Source organism: Haliaeetus leucocephalus, unplaced genomic scaffold (genome assembly GCF_000737465.1).
Source record: "Haliaeetus leucocephalus isolate CR32 unplaced genomic scaffold, Haliaeetus_leucocephalus-4.0 Scaffold439, whole genome shotgun sequence".
Classification (NCBI taxonomy): Eukaryota; Metazoa; Chordata; class Aves; order Accipitriformes; family Accipitridae; genus Haliaeetus; species Haliaeetus leucocephalus.
This window is the reverse complement of record NW_010972875.1, coordinates 3,052,606-3,075,534: the sequence shown is the minus strand read 5'-3', so window position 1 is coordinate 3,075,534 and position 22,929 is coordinate 3,052,606. Positions and strand designations below refer to the sequence as shown.

Sequence of the window (22,929 nt, the reverse complement as noted above, 5' to 3'; positions counted from 1 at the left end):
GCAGGAATTCTGACACTTACCTAGTGAGTGAAAGCTTACGCTTTATGTTAGCATGGTGACCTTGTGGATCTATACTGCTGTTAGAATGACAAATGGCAGTTTGTTTTTTTTCCCCCTCCCTCCCTAGTCTCCTATTTCTGAAGTGTATTTCTTACAATTGATAAAGTATGTAGGAATATAACTTAGTTTTCTTTTAACTGTCTGATTCAGTAACTAATTATTGAACACGCTGGCAGTTATTGGCAACCTTGAAACATATTTTTCCATCATAAAGTACAAAATACCTAATTTTGACACTTAACAGTTGTAATTGGGAGGGAGAGCCTGCAACCTTTTTGGAGGTCAGTTTTAAATAATTTTTTACTGATGAAAGAGCTTAAATGTCTCTTAAAAGTAGAAATACTGTGAAGTGGACTTTATGTAAGAGTAGATCTTGTCTATACCTGATCATCATTCTGAAATAAAATAGTATGTGAATTTATAGCAACAAGTTATGAATTAAGTGAGCATGCATATGTGGAATACACATGAATCTACAGAAACTTGACAATAAAAAATGGGTACATATTTTTTTAAACTCGGGTGAGTTTTTGAAATCTTTCTAAAAAGAATAACAAAAAATACTTCAACGCAAGCACCAAAACCAGAGCAAGCTTTGGTATTGTATGTTAATAGATTAAAAACAAGTGTTAGCACTTGCTTTTCCTTTGGTGCATAAAAATGTCTTAAACTGTGATGCTTGAGTTTTTGTTGTTTTTATATATGTAATTTGTGTATTAATTTTTTTCCCTCGTCCCCAAGTCTGTAAGTCCTGAGGACTCTGAAAAGAAGCGAAACAATTATCAAGCCTACCGAAGCTTCCTTAATCGTGAGGGTCCAAAAGCACTGGGTTCCAAAGAGATACCTCGGGTAAGTTTGGCTACAGCAGAATTCTATATGTAGAAGTGGAGTGTATCAAACTTACTGTTATAAATGACCTAACAAGTATCAACTAAACTGTTTAAAAACTGGTATTTTTTTTCAAATAGGAAGTATGTATTGGAAAAAGCTAAATTGTAATGGAAAGCAGTGAATAAATGTCAGGAAATGTACTAAGAAATTAAATTCATTACTTGGGTTATGAAGTCAGGATGATGAAAAATAGTTACTGGTCTTAAAATTGAAGATTGCTGTCACTCATTTGACTGACGTGCATTGCTTGAAGCACGGAGTGTTATGAGATGATTGATCAGGTAAACGATGTGTGAAGTTTTGTTGGTAGCTATTCCTTTCCATGGTTTTTGAACTTTTAGAACTATTACCTTGCTAGATATGATAGGTTTATTTTTAAAGTTTCATAGGGTATTTGACATGGTAGGAGGTTAAAAAAGCTTATGGTGAAGAGGTATTTGGTAGAATTGCATCAGGTAACAGCGTTTTCTGCAATGCTCTGGTTCTCAGGGAGCTGAAAACTGCTTGGAAGGCCTGACATTTGTAATTACAGGCGTACTGGAGTGTATTGAAAGAGATGAGGCCAAGTCTCTGATTGAACGTTATGGAGGAAAAGTGACTGGCAATGTCAGCAAGAAGACAAACTATCTGGTCATGGGGCGAGACTGTGGCCAATCTAAATGTGAAAAGGTGAGTGTTCCTGTGCCTGAGTGAAGTAGAAGCGAAACTGTGAATTTTTCATGCCTAACTGTTGATGTTCAGTATCTCTGCCAAAAGGAGGCAGTAGTACCAATAAAGTGCAGGTTAAAAAGCAAACGTTGCCTAATGTTTTAGGGCTTTGTTCCATATTTTTTATGTATGTACACACCCCCCCCTCCACCCTCACCCCCCCCCCCCTTTTGGGGTTGTTGTGTTCCTAAACATAGTCTTTAGTGGAAAGCACTATGAAGTGAATTATGTAAATCCTAACTTCACTTGACTTTAATTCTTACTTTTGCTCCAGGCATCAACTTTAGGGACAAAAGTTATTGATGAGGATGGCCTGTTTGATCTTATTCGAACTATGCCAGGCAAAAAGTCCAAATATGAGCTGGCGGCTGAAACAGAGGTTTGTTTATTATAAACTTAGGGGTTGGTTTGTCTTTTGCTTTGGTTTTTTTTTTTTAATTGAAAGGGGTTTTGGTCTTCTGTTCCAGTAACAGTAACCCTACAACTGCCAGTTTGACCTTCTAGGTTAAAAGTATTGAAAGTGAAAATTTTATTTAACACTTCTACTTGGGAGCTATAGCCTCCTTCCCCCCCTCCCCTTTCATTTTTGTACTCTGACATTATTCTGTATTTTAGGTATCTGACTGAGGGGGTAATTGTATCTACTTAGATGGTTTCAGTTTTAAACTTTTGAGGACTTGTTTATTCTTTGAAATAAGTAATTGTGACTGATACTGTGTGGAACCCAGACGGGCCCAATATAAAATTGTACTGTAAACATGGGACAACTATATGTAAACCATGTATGTGCAGATCAGATTTTGTCTTTATGTGGTACTTGAACAAATAATATTAAAGGTAACAGGGAATACTGTAAAAATGGTAGCAAGTTTTTTATGCACATTTATATTTAGTCTGTAGTGGCTGATAAAATGTTTTTTAAAATCTCTGTTAGTTCTAGTATGTTGTGCATTCAGTACAGCTGTTGCTTTGGTACTTCTGATGTGGCTAGACATGAATTGTTGCATGTAAAGATACTATTGTTGTCTTAAGGAAAAGCAACTCTGAGTACTAGCTAATTACATTCACTCCCTTTGAATTGTTTTGGGTTGAAGACTTTCTGGAAGTGTTGTTTTGCAAGAGCTTCATGGCTGTCTGGCCCACTTGTTCCAACCTGACAGTCATCAGTTTTTTGCATTATTTTTTCTAATGGCGCATCAGGCTTCGTGAGTAAGAAGACTGCTCTGAATGACCGGAACATTTCCTGCCTTTTTTTTGTGGGTCGTGCTATAGAACCAGGTGGAATTGTGTTTAACAGTGCTTTATTTTTCAGAGAGGAATCTTCTCTTGAAGTTTTTTTATCAATACATAAGCTTTGTTACTTTCTTAAGCACTTCTGTACGTGTGTTCAAAGACAGCTTGTTTATTTACTGTATGGGTTTTTTGAAATTTCCCTTTGATTTTCTTACCTTTATTTTCCTAAGGCAAAGAAAGCAGAGTCAAGACCTAAAAAGACACCACAGAAAGCTGAAGCTGGAAAAAGGAATTTTAGTCCCTTCAAAAGGGAAGCCGATAATAAAAGATACAAGTCTACTCCTGAAAAAGGAGATACTGTCAAATCTGTTAAGAAGGAAACCACTGCTGTTCGAAAGCTTATGGACTTTAAATGGCAGACTGTAGAGAAGAAAGAAGCCCCCAAACCTGAGGGGAACTTGGTTTCTGAGACTAATGAAGATGGAACAGAGAGATTGCTATGGGTAGATAAATACAAGCCTGTATCTCTTAAGGCAATAATTGGACAGCAGGGTGAGCAAAGCTGTGCCAATAAACTGCTCCGATGGCTCAGAAACTGGCACAAGAGTACCTCAGAAGATGGACAAGGTGACCAGCACAGTTAACTTTTCTCTGTGTTCTTCCATGCCAGTCACACTGCTTGTGACTTGTGCTAATCTCTTAAATGTGAATGTTTTCCAAAAGAAACAAAAATAACCTAGCAGTAATGTATACAGAAATGGCCTTGCATTCAGCCTACTGAATTCCTTCTCACCAAGAGAAATATTGGCCAGTGCTAACCTGTCTGTACACATGGTGAAAGTACAGGATAGCAACATGTCTAAAGGGCTTTGGTCGTGTAGGGGGAAGGGATGAATTGTTGAGGTCCTGTTTCTGCCTGACAAGTAGTCCATGTCATGTGTAGTGCGTCATCTTATAGAAGTTTTTTCTGTGTTCAAAATAGCATTTAAGTTTCACTTCACCCATAGTGGGTTTTTTCTCTGTGGTGGGTTTGGTTTAGTTTGTTTGGAGTGGTTTTGTTGGTGGTGTGTGTTTGTTTGTTTGATGATTGAGTTGTGAGGAAACTGCTGAATTAGTTGTATTATATTAATAGCACTTTTGCTATTTTTCAGTTTAGAATCACTGCAAGTCTTAAACTAAGATGGTTTAAGCTGCTTTTCCCCAAATGGTTAGGATGTAGATGTGTATGCATTTTTTGATATTTATATCAGGCCTTAAATGAGGAAAAACTCCAGTGATGTTTGATATCTTTAGAAGTATGCAGTTTGTTTTGTAATACATACCTAGGTAAAACCTGGAATCTTCTTTTATAGCAAAGACCAATAAAACTGGAGGCAAAGATGATGGTACTGGTTTTAAAGCAGCATTACTTTCTGGTCCGCCTGGAGTTGGTAAAACTACTACAGCTTCTTTGGTTTGTAAGGTGAGTTCATATTAACACTTGTTCCCAGCACTTTTTGTTATATATTGATTCTGTATCTGGATACAGATACAACGTGGATATCTTCTCAATGACCAGAGTCTGCTCCCAGCCTAGTTCCACCTGCTCAGAACAGGGTTACAGGTGAAAATATGTGGATGTTTAGATACCTTTATCAGGTCTGGGGCAAGAATGTAGCAATGGGTGTCTGCATTTTTTTTTCTGTTGTATTGAGAGGAAGCATATCACAGTACATTGAACAATCAGAAATGGTTTTCAAGCATTGTGAGCATTCAGGACTAGTTCTACAAGTCAGAGAATATTTGCGCTAAATTTAATGGGAGTCAAATTCAGGCAAGCTTTTTGAAAGTTTCTGTGACAGTCTTGGTCATGGTTTTTATATATCTATACAAAGGTATCTTGCCCAGACTCACTCTAAATTCAATACTACTTTAGGATGAGAGAAGTTGACAGGGCTATGTGTCCATTTCTAAAGCTGAATTTAGAAATTAGTTTTTCCCTAACTTTGCTGGAACTCTGTGTTCCACTAACTGTGACATGAAAATCAGCTGAGAACTCCATGTTGTAGAAATACCATTAAAGGTAACTTTATTAATAGTGTTGTATCAAGTTACAGATTATTTTTGTTGTTCTTTGACTTGCAGGAAATTTCTTAGAATATGATACTACCAGCTTAGAAGGGTTGAAAACTATTGTTAGCAATCTGATCTTCAAGCTGGGAAGGAATGATTACTTACTTCAGTGTTTGAGTTGTATAGAGTAACTCCCAATACCCCCTGTCCTCACCATAGAGCTTTGTGCCAACAAGCTGGTGCTGCACCCAAAACTAGACCTGCAGAAAAGCTGGATTTGCTGACTTGGGCTCACTTCTACACTAGCATGGCCTTTTCTGCTTCTGGTTTCCAACCTAGACTGCTCACAGCTGCTTCAGGTCTCTGCAGAGCATTTTTCACTGTGCTCCACAGGATTAGCCAGCAAAACTGGGTTGTTCAAGCTGCAAGAACAAAGCTGTATGCAGGTTGCTGCTGTGCTTGTGGCATGTCCTTGGCAGGGCAGTTTGCTGATAAAGGAGCAACTGGTTTAAGTTCTTTCAGGGACTGACATGCAGCCCAGACCTGTTCTGAAGTGTTAGGACTGCTGGGGGAGCGATGTGTTTCCTAGCTGTTAAATAGTTAAAAGCTTCTCTTCAGCTTTCAGAGGCATGTGGCATGTTTCTTGTCCTGACTTTTTGTGCACAAGACTTTGATATGCAGCTGGAAATACCATGGAGCTTAGCCAGCCTTGGCTCATAGTTCTGTTTCTGTCCCTCGTGGCAGTTCTGTTAATCCTTCAGAACTAAATCTGTGCCACTGACTTTCCCCACCTACTCCTCCTTAAAAAAAGTTCTCTTTTGGGCATATCTGTGTCTGGTTATAAATATTTTTGGAGTGTGAGAGAAAAGGAATATAAGAGGAAAAAAGAATGAGCCACAAATTATATGTGAAAATGTGTTGTAAGAGCTTTCTTTTGGAACTCTGAAATACTGTTTCTAATTCTGAGCATGCATATGCTCTTTCACTGATCTGTGTTCTCATTTTTTGTGTGTTTGGACTAGGAACTGGGGTATAGCTATGTGGAGCTGAATGCCAGTGACACTCGCAGTAAGAACAGTCTAAAGGAAGTAGTTGCTGAATCACTTAACAACACCAGCATCAAAGACTTCTGTTCTGGTATGTCTGTTGTTTGAAGGAGAATTTTTATTGTGTTAGGAGTCCAGTTACAGGAGGGACAGAGCTTCCTTATTACACAATAGTGTTAGGAATTCAACTTGCTCATCACGTGGAAGGATCCGGTTCTAATAAGGATGGCTTCATTTAGTAAGCTGTTCTATTTCATCTCCAGTTGTGGAATTAAATCCTGCTATCAGTAGAATTAGTTCTTAATCTGCACAAACTACTCAAGAACTCTGCAGTTGCTCTTCTGTTGCATGGGACTTGTTTCTTAGAAAATGACATGAGGTTATAGTCAGTTCTATTCTGTCAACACAGATTCATGTGATCAAGTGGCGGAGCAAGAGGTTCACTACCACCTCAGTTGTCTAGGATTGGCTTACCTAACCTATAAAGCATTGGGTAAAACTCAAGACCCTATTTTATTCCCATCTCATTTTCTTGTCCATATTCATTTTCAGGCACATCCTCATCAGTTAGCGGGAAACATGTATTGATCATGGATGAAGTGGATGGTATGGCAGGCAATGAAGACAGAGGAGGGATTCAGGTGAAACCACTATAGTTATTAGCTAATGCCATTGCTAAGAGTGCATACTATACACAGCACAAAATATTTCGGGCCAGTCTACTGTCCTCAACCCATGGTCCGCAGAAAGTCTTTGTAGAGTACAGTTTTTGACCTGTTTTAGAAGCCTGTCTTTGTGTAAGAAGAATTACCCGGGGGCGGGGTGGGGGGGGAGATAATTCTGTAAAAGAAACCTGGATTGACGAACTTGAGTGTGTGCACTTTAAATCTTTATTCTTGGACAAGTGAATTTATCCTCAGGTCTCTGCAGCTGACATCTACCTGCAGTGGGAGGTTGTAATCAGGCAGGGACAGTTACTCTCTTCAGTAGGCAGTAACACTGAATAAACAATGTGGCATAGGAAAACACTTTGTTTTCCTTAGCAGTTCCACTTTTGGATTCTGAAGATTTCCTATGGTCACATGCAATACTTTGACAATAAAGGGCATACAGATCTTTAGCTCAGATGCGGACATTTACATTGCAGGAATATGAAATTGAACTGAATTTCACTTTCATTAGACCAGGCAGTTTGTTCTGGTAAGCCTAACAATGCTGAAGCCTCAGGGTTGAGCTCCTTGGATGGGGAAGAGCTGATCTTTTTACTTCTTCCTTTATGGTTTGTGGCAGGGTGTGGTCAGACAGATGTGTGCTCGCTCTGGGCATAGGCCAGGTCAAACTGGCCTTTGGACAAATGAATCTAGTTCTGCAGGTGGACAGCTCTGCTCTGGACTATCGATCTTAATTGCTTCATGAAGAATGGTCTAAACATGATTGCTGGAAGTGGGTAGACAGCAGGTTTATTGCAGCTGAATAGAATAGCAGGTGGAAAAAGGAGAGGGGCTAGGTTTTCACTGTGTGGAAACATGATTACAGTAGGAAGAGTTTTATAGACTTGCATCTGTCAGGTCTGATTTAAGGCAGGGACTAATGCTGCTTGGTATGACACTTTAAACATTCCTGTTCTCTGAGGTGTCTAATGTGATTGTTGTAATGTGTTTAAATCACAGGAGTTGATTGGTTTAATTAGAAATACAAAGATACCCATCATCTGTATGTGTAATGATCGAAACCATCCTAAAATTCGTTCCTTGGTCCACTACTGTTTTGATCTTCGTTTTCAGAGACCTCGTCTAGAACAGATTAAGGTAAGGAGGCTGTGGTTGTATGGGCCGCACTGAATTACCATCAGTAACTTCTGTCTTTGTGTGGTGGAATTTATCCAGAATTAGAACCACCACTTAAAAGTTAACTGATCACCTCAGTGAGTAACTCTGCTTTTCAGAATGGATTGTCTTGAGTTTTTCCTTCCTGAAGAATGAAGTATCCCAAAGCCTTTCAGATTTAGAAGTCTATCTTAAATATATCCAAAGATTTTTTTTATTAAGGATCATGCACTTTTTTTTTTTTTAAACGAATGACAAGGGATGACTTATGTTTTTGAGAGAAAATTTAAGTTATACATGCTTTAAAAAAACCTAGAAAAATAATGGTAATGTTCTTTCATAGATGTGTCAATGTGTTCTGTAAGTATTAAAGGATTTTAGTCATGGGTTTCTCTAGGTTTGCTTTATTAACAACTTGGAGTTGGGTCACCACCACAGTGAATGGCAAAAGATTACTCAAAAACGCCTTCTATTATATACAATTTCCAAAACAATATGCAATTGATAATTTGTCAAAAGAAGTTCTAGGTGTTCTTCCATGAACTCTCAGTTCTCTATTCTCCAGTGGTTTTAAAAGTCCAATACATTTTCCTGTCTCAACTTGTCTTGTCCCGGTTCTTCTGAAGTTAGTGGTCGTAGGCAGAAGGTCTCTGGTCACCACAGTCACTTATCTTGCACACCAAAGATCACCTTTGAATTTCTGAAAATCGCTCAGGTTATTCTATTAATTCATCTTACTCTAAAGTTAATTACTTAGATCTAAGATGTAAGAATAAGAGTAAGATGTATGATCCTTCTTCTGTTGATTCAGCTTGACTGGGTTTTAAGCCAGCCACGGTGAGGGCTACACATGGGACAAATAAGTAGCTTATGCATATTGTTTTATAAGCACCTGCATTCTATTAATCACATCTAAAGCAATCTCAAATCATTAGTTATATGTCTAATATGAATAGTCTTAGAAACAATGAGGCTTAAGGCCTAGTTCCCTTTACAGTAAAGGGAAGAATTCACAGGAATTCTCTAGTGACAGTTTCTCAAATATGTGTATTACAGGGTGCCATGATGTCTATTGCGTTTAAAGAAGGTTTAAAAATTCCACCACCTGCTATGCAAGAGATAATCCTGGCAGCAAATCAGGACATCAGACAGGTCAGTGCCAATTCAACATCAGTATCCATTTGGAGAGCATGTCATGTACAAGTCCTTGACTTCAATGTAGTATTTGGACAGTATTATTTCTATGTATAGAGATCAGGCTGTTTTCTGCTTGAGTCTTCCATTTAAATGCTCTTATGCTACCAAATTGTCAATTTTGTTCTTTAGGTTTTACATAATCTTAATATGTGGTGTGCGAAAGATAAATCATTGACTTACGATGAGGCTAAAACGGATGCCAGCAGAGCCAAAAAGGATCTCAAACTGGTAAGCGTAAAATACTGGATTGGCTTTTACTGTCATATTCCGATATAATCACTAGGGTTTATAAGCATCTTCTGAACTAAAGCACTGATAGCGTAGATGCAGGGAGTTGTCAGACTTGGCACAAATGGTTGAAGGGCAGTAAATCCAGGACTGAGGATATATTTTGATGTACTGGTCTCTTAGATAATTTGCAATTATGAAGCTCATGCTTCTCATCCCGAGTCCTTTATTTAGGAGATAATTCTCTTAATATCGGAAGTAAAACTCAATTCTCAAAACTGGTAAAGTACTAGGAAGGAAACACTGAACTTGTACTAGTGAGTCCAGCTATTGTTGTGTACTATAACTACAGTAATTTTGTTGATATTGTGCTGTGTCTTATTGTTTGTGTTGACCTGCAACCCACTGACTTCTTGAAATACCATTTACTTAGGGCCCTTTTGATGTTGTCCGGAAGGTTTTTGCTACTGGAGAGGAGGCTTCTCGTATGTCTCTTATAGACAAATCGGATCTTTTCTTCCATGATTATTCCCTAGCACCTCTCTTTGTCCAAGAGAACTATGTACATGTGAAACCGGCTGCTGCTGGGTGAGTTATTCCATACCCTAAATTGACACAGGCTTTCACATCAGGGAGTTACACTAGACTAAAACCTACCTGGAATATTTCTGCTTTGTAATACAGTCAACTTTGGTTTTTTTTTTTCAGAGGAAATCTGAAAAAGCACTTGGTGCTCTTGAGTAGAGCAGCTGATAGTATATGTGATGGTGACATAGTGGACAAACAGATTCGTAGCAAGCAAAACTGGAACCTTCTTCCAACACAGGTGAGCACTTGACACTAATTTTACATGCTTTATGGTTCTCCAGTGTAAAAGACTGATCCCTTGAAACTGATGTTTCAGTATAATTTTACGACCTATGTAGTTCATACTTCATGTAGTACTCTCTGGTGTGTTGGTGAGTAGAGCAGTTTCCCATATTCATATTGTTAAATCCACTCTGTATCATGAAATTAAGTCTTCTGAAACTTTGACAAGCTTGACCATTCTTTAAGAAGCATAGGAGCACATGGCACATATCACTTCTGACATGCAGTTACAAGCCTACTCAGTTTTATTTATGTGCTTTCTATCCCAGCCTTTCACCAGGCCAGTATTTCTCCCAAAACACAGAGGACTGAAGCTTCGTCACTGTAACTTCTTTTAATGATCACTGAAATATTGACAAGACTTGTGCTTAAAGGATTATGACTGGCATCAGAAAATGTATCATAGATGAAGTCGGAAGGGACCTCTGGAGGTCATCTAGTTCATCCTCCCGCTTAGTGCAGGTCCATACAGATAAGTTGCTTAGGAACTTATCTAGCTGAGTTTATGTAGATTTGTGGTGTTCTTTGGAAATGTCTCCTTCACCATCTCCATCTGCTGGAGACTACAGCACTTGTGTGAAGTCAGCTGTTTGACTCCACTTTAAAATGAGAAATGAATAGGCTTTTTTCTTTTTTCTTTTTTTTTTCTTTTTAAAAATGGCTTTTAAAACCCAGATAATTTCACAGGTATTTTAGAACATGGTAACAAATACGGTGGTACAAGAGATGAAGCTGTAACCTAAAAGGGGTTGAACAGAAACAAGCAACCAAGAAAGAGTTTTCTTAAAACAAGCTGTTTCCACTGTGGAACCATATTGTCTGCATGAAAGGGGGTAGTCAAGTAGAGTAGTACATCATGGTCTCAGTGAGACTAATTCATTGTGGTTTGAGTTTGTCATGTGTGTTACTTTTTCAGGCTATTTACGCCAGTGTTCTCCCGGGGGAGCTGATGAGAGGTTACATGTCCCAGTTTCCTGTCTTTCCCAGCTGGCTGGGGAAGTTTTCATCCACAGGCAAACATGATCGTATCATTCAAGAACTGGCAATGCACATGAGTCTCAGGTAGTACTGACATTCTTCTTCTGGCTTATATCAATAAAGATACTTAGTTCTCATGTAGTTCATTGTACCAAGCACAGCAAGGAATTAATGGTAGGTAAACTTAAGTGTGTATTCTGTGAATATTCTTGTATGTTTTTGGTGACACTTTTCTTAGTGCTTAATCTGGACAACAGTCAGGCTGCAAACACTTGATTAGTGTAGTCAGCAGTACTGTGACTTTTTTCCCCCTGAGGTTGTTTCTCAGTTAGGGGTGTGTTTCCCCAGACTGTTCAGTGTTTGGATACCTTGCACTGGGTTATCCCTAATGCAGCTATGGCAAAAGGAATGGCATGGTACAACTTGCAGTTAACTCTTAAGGCAGCTGATTATCTATTTGCTGAGGGCCTACCTACAGGTTGCCTGCGTTTAGAAGTGAGTGGTGGTGGTTGTACAGATTTACTTACTTCTTTCAATTTGACAAAGAACCCAGACGTGCAAGAGGACAGTAAATATGGAGTATTTGCCATATCTGCGGGATGCGGTTGTCCAGCCCTTGAAAGACTTTGGAGCAGATGGTGTACAAGAAGCTATAACGTTCATGGACTCTTACTGCTTGATGAAAGAAGATATTGAAAATGTCATGGAAATAAGCACATGGGGAGGCAAACCCAGTCCTTTTTCAAAGTTGGATCCCAAGGTAAAATTCACTAGTGAATTTTTTCCTTTTCTTCCGTATCTTTTAAAGAGAAATCCTAGAATAATAGCTATGGTATGGACATGCTGCTGGAAGGCTGAAGTCAGTGCAGCTGCAAATGCATAATTTTATTAACTGTAGTTTAATTAATGGTAGTCTTTGCAAAACAGATGTCAAACACACAACATATCCCTAAAACTTTCAGTAGTAAGTCTTATACCTGTTGTCCCTGGTGTAAAGGATCACTGGGAGTTGGTGGTGTCTGGGGTATAGAAGTGGAACACCGAAGGGACTGGGAAAGCCGGTACCTTTCTACAGGCAAGCTCCTGGCTATAAGCTATATCACCTTCATGCATAGCACTGCCTTTCTTACCATTGTGCAAAGGAGGAGGGACGCACAAGTGTATTTGTTACAGTGTGGGCACTGAATTAAGAGACTGGCTTGCAGCTTGTGTCTTTCATGGTCCAGCTAGACTGAACTGCCAGCCCTGGGGGGACTTTGTGTGGTCTTCCTCCAGTATCCAGCTAGGCCACTTCAGTGGTTGGGACCCTCATCTGGTACAAGGTGAGCTTAAGCTCAAGTCCCTGCTACAAACTAGGCAGGTGTGAGATCTGAACCATGATCTCCCCCATCCCAGGTCAAGTGCTCAGGGAAAGAGAAGAATCTTTTCTGATAACTTAAACCTACACTATTGGGTGTTTACCCCTAGTCTGAATAGGCTGTTCCAGTGTGGCAGGTGTTCAGTGCTGCTGAGGGTGGCTCTGGTGTAAGTGACTTGGGTCAGGTGGCAGCAGAACAACAGTGCTGAAATTATTTGGAGGCCAAATTGAGAAGCATCTGAAGATGCACACTCTTACCTGAGGATTGTGTGGGACTTGCTTAAAATGAGCCTTTGCCATACAGCTCTTAGATGCTTTCTGTGTCCTTTGGAAGTAGTGTCCTCTTCTACAAATCTTTGGTCACATCTTCCCAAACAAAAGATGATGTGGCATGTCCAGCCAACAGTTGGTTAGCTAACAATCTACAGTTCCTAAAGCTGATGCTCATAGTGTTTCCTTTCAACCTAACAGGTCAAAGCAGCTTTTACACGTGCCTACAACAAAGAGGCACATCTGACTCCATATTCACTTAATTCTGTCAAGCCATCTAAAAGGCAGTCAGGATCTGTGGTGACCTCAGAACTGAATGAAGACTTGAATGTGGAAGAGATCCAGTCTGATGAGGATGAGCAAGATACTGTTGAAAGTGATGCAATGATTAAGGTGACTTAAGTCTTCTCAGTGTTAAACTACCCCACTAAACTGTTTCCTCTTAGTTACCTTTCTAGGACTTGTAAAATTATCTGAATTAAAAAAAAAGTATAAAATACATAATCTCTCAACATTTAAATTCATAACTAGTAGTAGTGTGAAAAATTCTTATTTCTATCCATTGTCTTCTGCTTGAATGTTGGGAGACATCACTATAACTCAAGAATACTGCATCCAATTCCAAAACTTAGTATTTTAGGTGTTGGTGGGGATGGTGCTGTTGGTGAGAAGCCGCCACAGGCCTTTGCTTGTGGTTATCACAGACAGAAATTCCAGGAATACTCTTTGTACATATTGCCTATTGGGGAACTGTGGTCAGCCCTTAAGATGGAATATTGTAGAGTCTGTACTCTGCATGGCATTTAAAAACTTGATACCTGAAAGAGGAGGGGAAGAAAAGAGATGGCTTTTTCTTTTAACACTGAATGCATTTTGACTTATGCTTTTGTCAGGTTGCAGTTGGATTTTAAACTGTCTCTATATTCTGTTTGTAGCAAAAAAAGGCAAAGTCTTCCAAGCTGCCAAAAAGAGAGAAAAATGAAGAAACAACAAAAAAAGAAGGGAAAAGAAAAGAGAAAACAAGACATTAAACAGAATAAAATCTTGGTCTGGATGCAGCTTTGCCTATCTAACTTCTGGCAGGAACATGAAACTGATCCAGTGCTGGAGCTGGGACAGTAGAACCAGTGCGTTGAAAATGCTCCTCTTATAGAGGTGATGTAGCTACTGTACTCTCTCACTATGCCACACTGTACTTACTCTTAATGTGCTATGACGTTATCCTTGTGCAACAAACACCGGGGTGCATGAACACAATGAAAATGGGATGCTTAGTTACCTGGTGTATATGCTAAGTCTTCCTAGGACTTAACTACTTTTTTTTTTTATTAAATCCCCTGACATTGTGTGGTGTGAACTCTTGTAAATAGCACATGATGCAACCCCCCCCCCCCGAAATTGCATATTTGTACATTGTAGAAATTAAGCAGTGTATAAAATTACAATAAAATGTTTCATAGGAGAGTCTTTTAAAGTTTTGGTTAAGTTCATGGAGTGTTCTCTCCCTTTTCTTCCAAGGTTCTGGCTTTCCTTCATGTACAGGCTGTGGTGTTACCCTTTTTCTACAACTTCCCTTTTGTTCAGTTACAGACACAGAAAAGCAGTGAGGGATTTAGTTCCAAAACTTGAGGAGCCTGTGCTTGTATCTTTAATCAAAACCAGAAAGGAATACCTAGAGTAAGAACCATTTAATAGAAAATAGCCATAAAAGTTCAGAACTGATGTTGAAAAAGAGAACACTAGGGAGTTTTTTTGCCACTGACATTACACAGAATGCTCCTTGGTTTGTCTTTGGTGTAGATAAAATGCAAATTTTGCTTCATAAGAAGAGTTATTGATCAGTTTTATTACTATAATAAATCAAAGTACAAAATTTATCAAAAGCTAAATATTTACAGGCTATCACAAAATAGAAGTGACATGGTTGTTATTAAAATCCTAGTGGGGAAAAGATGTGTAACATAGTGACAGAGCTTTCCTTGCTGCTTGCCAGACAACACATGCAGCTCTGAAAATAAACAGAAGTGGTTAGTCATATCCCAAGATACAAAGACTGTGATAGCAAACTACAAGGTTTTCTCAGACTGGAAAAAAAAAATTAACAAAATATGGTTATTGTGGTATATATAATTTATAATAGCACTTTTGTATTACTTTGACCTATAGCTAAGTTTTCACATAATGTGTTTGCATTGGTGGATCTGCCTTCAAAAGTCAAAATTAATGAGGAACTTTATTAACTCATCTTCAGTTAACATTCCTTTAACAAAACTGAAGTCTTGGATAGACAGAACAGTGGTGTCACTCTTTGAAATATGAGTATTTCAAGCCAATACTACATTGCTGTTATCCTGTGATATATTCTTATGTTCTGTTAAACATAGATGCTAAGATCATGTAACCTGCATTTTAGATCTGCTCCTTCCAGTTAGCATCTCTCTGCCTCATTGGTAGATCTGCAGAAAATTTTGATGATGCTGAGGTCTTCAAACTGTTCTCTGCACTACTAAAGCACAACCGGTGTTTAGGAACATGTTCCAAACGATAACTTGCTCATAGAGGTAAACTGGTTTAAAGCTGCACAACTGGAATGATTTAACAACTAGGTTAGTTGCAGTAGCAAAACCTGCTGCTGTTTGCATGCCTGAGAGCAAGTAGGTGATACAGCTGGGCCTCAGTTATCTGAGGCACAGACCCAGGCTGTCAGATTCTTGAACAGTGCATTTCCCTTGCTGGGAAAAACTCCTGATGGCTTCCAGAATGAGCCCTGTTAAGCAAAAAATACGGTCTCTAGCGCATACCTGAATTTATTGGTCCCCATCTTCTGATTTGAGGTACTCTGTGCAATCATTTATTTTCTTAAGATGAACAATGTTAATCTTTTCAGAACACATTGGACATATGTTTTCAGTCTGTAACATGCTGTTTTAAAAGAAGGGAGACTGGTCAACTGATAATTCTAACATTTTTCAAAGGAACAGCTGGGCCTAAGGCAGAAAGTGTTAGAGCAAAGCTCTGACCTGTGCTGTGTAACAAATACAGGCCAGAGCAACAGCTGCTTCTGTCTAGGTGGAGCAAAGGTTGGCTTGTTCATCTCTAACACTTGAGAACTAACACTACAACAGGAACACTGCTGCTGCTTGCATGGGCATGATGAAAATTTGGCAATTAAAACAAATACAAAGGAGCTTAGGCTAGAATGTGAAGTTTCTGCAGCTTCACCCTTCCTGACATCTGAACAAAGCTATGCAATCCCATTGTCACACAGATTATTATCAGGGACAAGATATTACTGCTGCCTTGGTCTGTACCTAATGCTGCATGTATTTTGTTTTGGTGGCTGCTGCTGTGCTTGTGTTCTCCTCCTTCCCCCATATGGGGTCATCTTCCTGGAAGGAGCTGAGAACTTACACAAGCCCCCAACCATCTTCACTGCTGTTCCTGTTGTTGGAGCCCTGCATCCCTGGCCGAGGTCTGTCATAGTTTTTGGTCCGCTTTGAAGCAATGTTCTGCCAGTATGTTAGATGAAACTACCAAGTAAGGGGGATTCATCTTCCAACCCAGCTGTTACATGGTTTTAGTACCAAATGAAACAGTTTGCTAAAATAAGAACAACACTGGCAACACTGGAATCCTGCAATAGAAAAGAAAAAAATCCCAACTTACTTCTTGAATTCTGAATAGAGGGCAGGAAAGTCACAGTGTGGGCAGACTGTCCAGTCGTCTCGTACCATATGCCGACCCTGCATGGAAAAGGCACAAGTAATTAAATGGCACATGCTGTCCTAGTACACTAGGTGTTGGGTTTTTACCTGTTATTGTGAAAAAGTCTCAGCAACTGAGTTCTAAAGGTCTTGAGGAACTAAAAACCCCAAATGATAATAGTGTTACTGTAGTTTGATTACTGTGTAAATTCTGTAACTAGAAAAGGAGCTCTCCATGAGATGCAGTGTTTTCACTATAATTTGCATTCCTCTTTTAAAAAAAGAAATCTAGGAATGTATTGAATTACAACTTGTAAAATTCTTTTAGTTTGGCAATTCTAGAATGTTATCTGTAGATCTATGTCTAGACATCTATGTAAATCTACTGGGATTTTTGGTGTTGCATATGACGTTCAAAAAAACGCCCCCAAAGCCACATCACATGGTTGGATTCAATGCTGTCACATTTGTGAGCATACTGACTGCCTAGCACTTGCCTCTTGAACCAATTTCTGTTTACTTTTTTGGTACAGTTTACTAATTTGCTTTTGATAGAAAGAATTCATATGTACCTTTTCAATACTATAAAACACAACAGCACCTTGAACTATATTGAGATGTCTGCTCTAATATGATATGCAACAGTAGGTTGTTTTGACACTGACTCTTGTATGATATTTGAAAATGCTGCATTCCTAATGATGTTACAAATACCTGTGATGTAAATAAACTATAACCAAGATGGAGCCTAAATAAATAGTATGAAATGTACATGAATATGTACATTATGATTGGCTCATAAAGCTACATTTAAAAGCCTTGTTTTTTTTCCTTAAGGTAATACTTCTAAAATATACTGGTCATCTTACTCTGCTGAACCAATAGAGTAAAAAAAATAGGTAATTGCTATTAATATTTTTTTGTAAGGCTTGATTCTTTAGTTTTAATAAAGACTGTTTACTCAAACATTTGATTCCTGCTCAAGTAAATTTTGATTTTTCTGTTAGTCTAGTTTGACAAATCACTTGAACCTAGTGAAAATAAAGTGTTAGTTATACAGTAGGTAACCTCAGTATAAAGATTGTGTAGTGATGCTGGTAACAGTGGGGTGCATGGCTCTTCCATGGGGAAATACACCTTTTCACTACACTCTAAAGTATCCTGAAACAAAAATGTTATAACTTCTCATTTCTGTAAGAATCAGTAATGCAAGAAATGCTGAGGTCACTGGCTGAACCATTACTTAACCTTGGAAGCACCTAAAAATTCAGTTACATTCTGGGCATTCTCCAAAATCAATTTTTGAAGTGTGGTGGGTTTTTTTGGTTTTTTTTTTATTTGCAGTCTCAGCAGCCTGGAGTTTAGGGGAGGAGGGCTGTGCCCTCCACAGGCTCCTGTACATGGAAGAAGAAAGGGGGATTTCCATCTCTGTTCCTCCTGCTCTGAGCCCTGGAGCACCTAGCTTGGGAAGGCACCAGCAGCACGGTCCTGCCTGTGTGTTCTCCCAAGTGCACCGACAGCACCGAACGCGTGTGCGCTGGGTGTCCAGGGGAGCCCTGGTGCATGTCCTGCCTTCTCAGGAAGCCAAAGTCTTCCAGAACCACTTCATGATCTTACCATCATCCTTACGTGCCTGCAACTTGCAGGTGGCAACTAAGGCCACTCTATGATAGTTAAAGACAAGAAGAATGTTTTCTACTTACTTGGTAAGAGCTTGGAAGAAAAACAACCAACAAACCCACAAAAACGTCTAGCTTGAATCTACTATCAAACCAAAGATATTCAGACAAACTTATTTTTAGAAGGAAAGAAAAGCTTTGCATTCATTCTCACATGGCAGACACTCACGGTTGCAATACAGTAGGGGAGACTGTTTTTACAGCCAGGACACAAAAGTTCACACTCTGGGAGCTGGAATGCACAATAGGGACAGGCTGTTGTTGGCTCTTCGGTCTCTGTTGTGTCTGGACGTCTAGAAGTAAGATACAAATGTGAACAACAAAAAAAATATCTCTTTTTGAACTTGAACAAAGAGGTTTTACAATGCCTTTATTTAGCATTGTGTTTAGCAAGTGTTTTTCCTTTGTGTTATTTGCAGAGCTTCCAGTTGCTATTTTATATTCTACCAGATAATTCCTTTTAACTATATCACCCAAGCTTCATCACAATTATGTAAACTCAGAAACAGGTAATTTTCCATCTAATTTGAAACAACACAACATTTTTAAAGCTATAACAGATCATAATACTTTGAAAGTTTTCAAAACTCAGTCTATATGTATAGAATATAAACCTGTGGTTTCACTATTTTGGTGTTTGTGGCAGAAGTGACCACAAAGAATCGAAGCAACAAATAAAACTAGCATCCTGGTAGGACTATACAGCTTGTAACTCTGCCTTTCACAGACTTGTTTTTATCTAGGGGTCTGTCAGAAGGGTGGTCCTGATCCAGACATCACAGCACCTGGGTTAAGGGCAGGGGAGGAGGAGACTTTTTTCCAGCTTTCTTATGTGACCTTAACATTTAATCTTCTATGGAACATTTATAGATGAAGAGCTTAGATCCACTTTTGGCATGTTTTCCAATGAGAGGATACATCCTTTCTAATGTTTAGGGTAGTAACCTTAGAGACAAATAGATGGCTTCCTTAGTTATCTTGATACTTTGTAGAAAGCCTAATTTCTCATTTTATTAGCCTAGGCATGTATGCTTCCCTCGCGATGGCCTGCTCCTTTGTCTCCACTTATGAAAACTGTGGTACGGATAAACATGATTGATTGATAGATTAAGAACAAGTCAACATGGCTTTTAGCATTGATGTCATATTTTAGAAGCTTACTGGAATGTTCTAGAAATATTAACAAGCAGGTAATAGGGAAGAACTTCACATGAATTAAAAAAATGGTTAAAAGACACTAAACAGAATAGGATAAACAGTTCTCACAGTACGCATCTGTGGTAACCTACTGCTGTCCTGCAAGCTCATAAAATACAAGTGAAAATAATGCGATGCCACAGCTTGTATGTAATATTCAGACTGATATGGGCCAGAGCCAGCTTCAAAGAATTCCAGAAGAACTTTGTGACAAGAAAATACAAGGGTGGGGGGAAGACAAAACAAGGCCTGTTGGAAAAGTTTCCATGTATAAGGTGATGGACTCCAAACTGCTGTGGCATTGGAGCAGGATCTTGCAATTATAGTATATGCTATGAAAACATCAGCTTGCTTTAAAAACAGTCAAAGCAAATCAAGTAGGGTGGAACACAGAGTCATTCTTCTACTACACAAATCCATGGGTTGCCCACATCTTAAATACAAAGTGTAGTTTTGGTCCTGCCTCCTCCAAAAAGGGGAAAGAGTTTCAAAGAAAGGCCTTAAGAATCAGTATCCATAAAATAGCTATGTAAGCTGAGACTCTTCAGGTCCTGAAAAGATATGACTGATGGATAGAGGGGAAATGGGAAAAAAAAAAGAAAAAAAAAAAGAGATCTATAAAATCATAAGTGACACAGAAAAGGCTAGATCTCTCCCAAGTGGAAAACTACGAGGCATCACATTAAAGTAGCTAGGGACCAGTCTTGACACAATGGAACTTCCTGTCACAGGAGTCACCTGTCACTAAAAATTTACGTGGCTTCAAGCAGAGATTGGATAAGCTCATGGAGAGCTTAGAAACTTACTTAATAAATACCTTAAAACACCCATATGGGCTCAGCAAGTCCCTGAGCCTCAAAATGGTTAGAGGCTCGTAGAATAAATAAGAAAAGCATTATATATGCTTGTCCTGCTCTGACACTCACCTACACTTCTTCCTCTGGCAGAAAATACTGGCTAGGATCTATCAAAACAGAACTTCAGATAAGGAAGAAAATGTTAAGAATTCATCTCTTTTATTTGCTCTTCCATTCTTTTTTATCCTAGCCATTTAGTCAGTAGTCTAAATCACAGAAGAGCATACTGCTGATGCTGGGGTAGCTAACAGTTTACATGTACATTCCTAACTACAGAACAACTAAAGCTGTATGGCTGCACTTAGGTCTGTATGGACAAGATGGAAAATGTTACTGCTGGTTAGGAAGCATTTTACATGCATACTGCATTTAAGGTTTATCGCATCCAAGGGAACAGAAAAGCCTGTAATTTTTAGAGAAAGGTGGAAATGGTTCTTAGCTTTCCAAATTTGAGATAGTGAAACAACATGAAAACAGGATAAAGCCTGTAGGCTTTATGAGCAAAAATAACATTACAAATAAAGCCTTGACATTATGTACATTTGAAAGTACAGATTAACACTGCTCACCTGACCATTGCTTCAATTTTCTTTTTGTATTTAAGATCTATTTTATTACGATACTCGGGTCTCATCAACATTGCAGCAAAACTGAAGGCAGAGTTCTTCAGTCCCGCTCTATGACACTCAATTACAGCTGAAGTCAAAATTGGCACAATGTCTGTAATAGAGCGAAACAATAATGTCAAATATTTATTTACCAATATTAATGTTGAAAGCCTTCGAGCTAATATGGCTAAAAAGGTACTGATGAAAAATGACAGTATTTTTCTTCTTCCTCAGAGTACACAGTTGCACAACTTGTGCAATTCCTGTAACCATATACAAGAATATCATTGTTTCACCTCTCACAGCCTTGTATTCCTGAAGCTCAGTATAGCAGCAGGAATGTTTTGATTATTACCATTTCTCCCAAATCTGGTCTGTGCTGTTTAAAGTCTACATTTTAATCTACATTTTCCACATACCCAAAAAGTATTTTCCAAAAAAGACTGATTAAGATTTTGTGATAAAGTCACAGAACCAATCAGTTCATTACATACGATCCTGAGACTGTGTGTGGTTCAGGCAGCTCAGTACTGCAGTTACGGTGGGCAAGGACCCCATCCTGGAGGCCGTATATCAAAGAGCTGTCCTGTGGAGGATGGCACAGCACACTGTGTATATTTACACTTAGTTGCGTGCCCTATAGGATCATAGGAGGAGAATATACCTTTTAATACAATGATTAATGAGTCATCCTGTAAAGCATGCTCTTCTATGCCACCAGCACTTACGTGACGGAAACTTGCTGATATTGTTGGCTACACGTATAAGCATACGTGCTCCTTTCATGTGATCACCACGTCTCACGTGAGTCTGGAATACAACAAACATATTGAATTAACTGCAGCCTTTAGAGAGTAATTCCTGCAGCCTGCTCTTGGTGTTCATCCTTCTCGGAGCTGCGCGCCCATGGCTTTTTGACGAAACTGAGCAGAGGTGGATCATGCAGTAGAGAGACTTTACAGACGCTCTCTCCCAGAACAGTCTGTCTGGCCTTCGGCCCAATATTTGCCTGCTCTTGCCTCACTGCTGGTAGAGAGGAGGCCAGAAGCTGACTGTAGGCTGAATGGAAATCCTGATGGGCCACGGGTTAACTACTAGAAATCATTTGAGCCCCCCTGCTTAATTTCATTTACAGAAAAAGCAGTGATCTGCTTACGGATAATAATTAATAATTTAAATAATCAATAATTGTACTAGTAGCATAATATTTGTAAGTGTGAATGCAAAAGAAATACAGGAAGCCATATGTAGGTTTTAAATTATTCAGTATTTTAAAAAAGAATATGCTAATCAAAGAGGCAGAAACATCCATGGATTGGCCTCCTGAATCTTGCTGTTAGCATGCACTTGGATTCTGCGATACAACCGACATGACAATGTAATTTATGTATACAGAGCATCCATATGTATGGTTCAATAAATCAGAGACTGTGCAACTTACGCATAAATTCAGTTTCTCAATTCTTTACCTTCACTAAAATATAGCTGTGTAGAATCATAAGATTTGTAGCCATCTCAGAAGGAATTTTAATCTTCTGGGTCTTTAACTCTGAATACATACTGAAAAGAACATCATGTGCATTTCGGTAGTTTCCTTAAAAAAAACCCAACAACGAACAGTAAATTTAATTTTTCATAACAATTTCTTTACTAATGACATATATGGAATCTGAACAGGAAGTTATGTTGATTCTTAGAGAAAAACCTTTGCATGACAATTTCTTTGTAAAGTCACAAGCAGTTGCTTGTCACGGTATCCTAAAAATATCAGCCAGGGAGTTAAATAAAGAAAAAAAATTACACTTGGAGAACTCATCTAAACAGTATCAAAATACATATGTGGATGACAACTTCATATAATGAAACTTTAAAAATGGAAGATGCTGTTACATTGCTTCCACAATAAAGAGGAGAAAAGGTATTTTTAGAGCATTTAGAGATGTTACTTCTTTTTGTTCGTCAATGTCAGATATTCAAAAACTGTTTTTTAAATGTTAATTTAACATACTTCTATTTTATCATTTGCTTTGGCAACTCCTTGCCTCTGCAACCAAACCAACCCAAAACCTGTCAGAGAGATAATTAAAATTTAAATAATAATTCACTAGACTATAATGCTTCAAGGTTACTATGAAGGATTGTCCAGAAACCACTGGATTTCATTAAAT

At 38.7% G+C, this 22,929-nt stretch overlaps 2 protein-coding genes across 2 annotated transcripts in view; one reads left to right on the top strand and one right to left on the bottom strand.

Moving 5' to 3' along the window:
- RFC1 (replication factor C (activator 1) 1, 145kDa) overlaps positions 1-14,095 on the top strand; it is a 36,736-nt gene extending 22,641 nt beyond the window's left edge. Inside the window, exons 10-25 of the mRNA XM_010574541.1 lie at positions 802-909; positions 1,441-1,620; positions 1,934-2,038; positions 3,123-3,519; positions 4,245-4,354; positions 5,967-6,081; positions 6,543-6,631; positions 7,661-7,798; positions 8,873-8,968; positions 9,143-9,241; positions 9,675-9,829; positions 9,950-10,067; positions 11,028-11,173; positions 11,636-11,849; positions 12,918-13,109; positions 13,652-14,095. Coding sequence (XP_010572843.1) covers positions 802-909; positions 1,441-1,620; positions 1,934-2,038; positions 3,123-3,519; positions 4,245-4,354; positions 5,967-6,081; positions 6,543-6,631; positions 7,661-7,798; positions 8,873-8,968; positions 9,143-9,241; positions 9,675-9,829; positions 9,950-10,067; positions 11,028-11,173; positions 11,636-11,849; positions 12,918-13,109; positions 13,652-13,747 — 2,358 coding nt within the window. The 3' untranslated portion in view covers positions 13,748-14,095. The remainder of the gene's footprint in view (positions 1-801; positions 910-1,440; positions 1,621-1,933; positions 2,039-3,122; positions 3,520-4,244; positions 4,355-5,966; positions 6,082-6,542; positions 6,632-7,660; positions 7,799-8,872; positions 8,969-9,142; positions 9,242-9,674; positions 9,830-9,949; positions 10,068-11,027; positions 11,174-11,635; positions 11,850-12,917; positions 13,110-13,651) is intronic.
- Positions 14,096-15,250: 1,155 nt separating this feature from the next.
- Positions 15,251-22,929, bottom strand: part of WDR19 (WD repeat domain 19) — a 47,004-nt gene continuing 39,325 nt past the window's right edge. Inside the window, exons 32-37 of the mRNA XM_010574540.1 lie at positions 22,231-22,355; positions 21,490-21,571; positions 20,723-20,873; positions 18,269-18,392; positions 16,383-16,459; positions 15,251-15,638 (exon numbers count right to left, since the gene is read on the bottom strand). Coding sequence (XP_010572842.1) covers positions 15,524-15,638; positions 16,383-16,459; positions 18,269-18,392; positions 20,723-20,873; positions 21,490-21,571; positions 22,231-22,355 — 674 coding nt within the window. The 3' untranslated portion in view covers positions 15,251-15,523. The remainder of the gene's footprint in view (positions 15,639-16,382; positions 16,460-18,268; positions 18,393-20,722; positions 20,874-21,489; positions 21,572-22,230; positions 22,356-22,929) is intronic.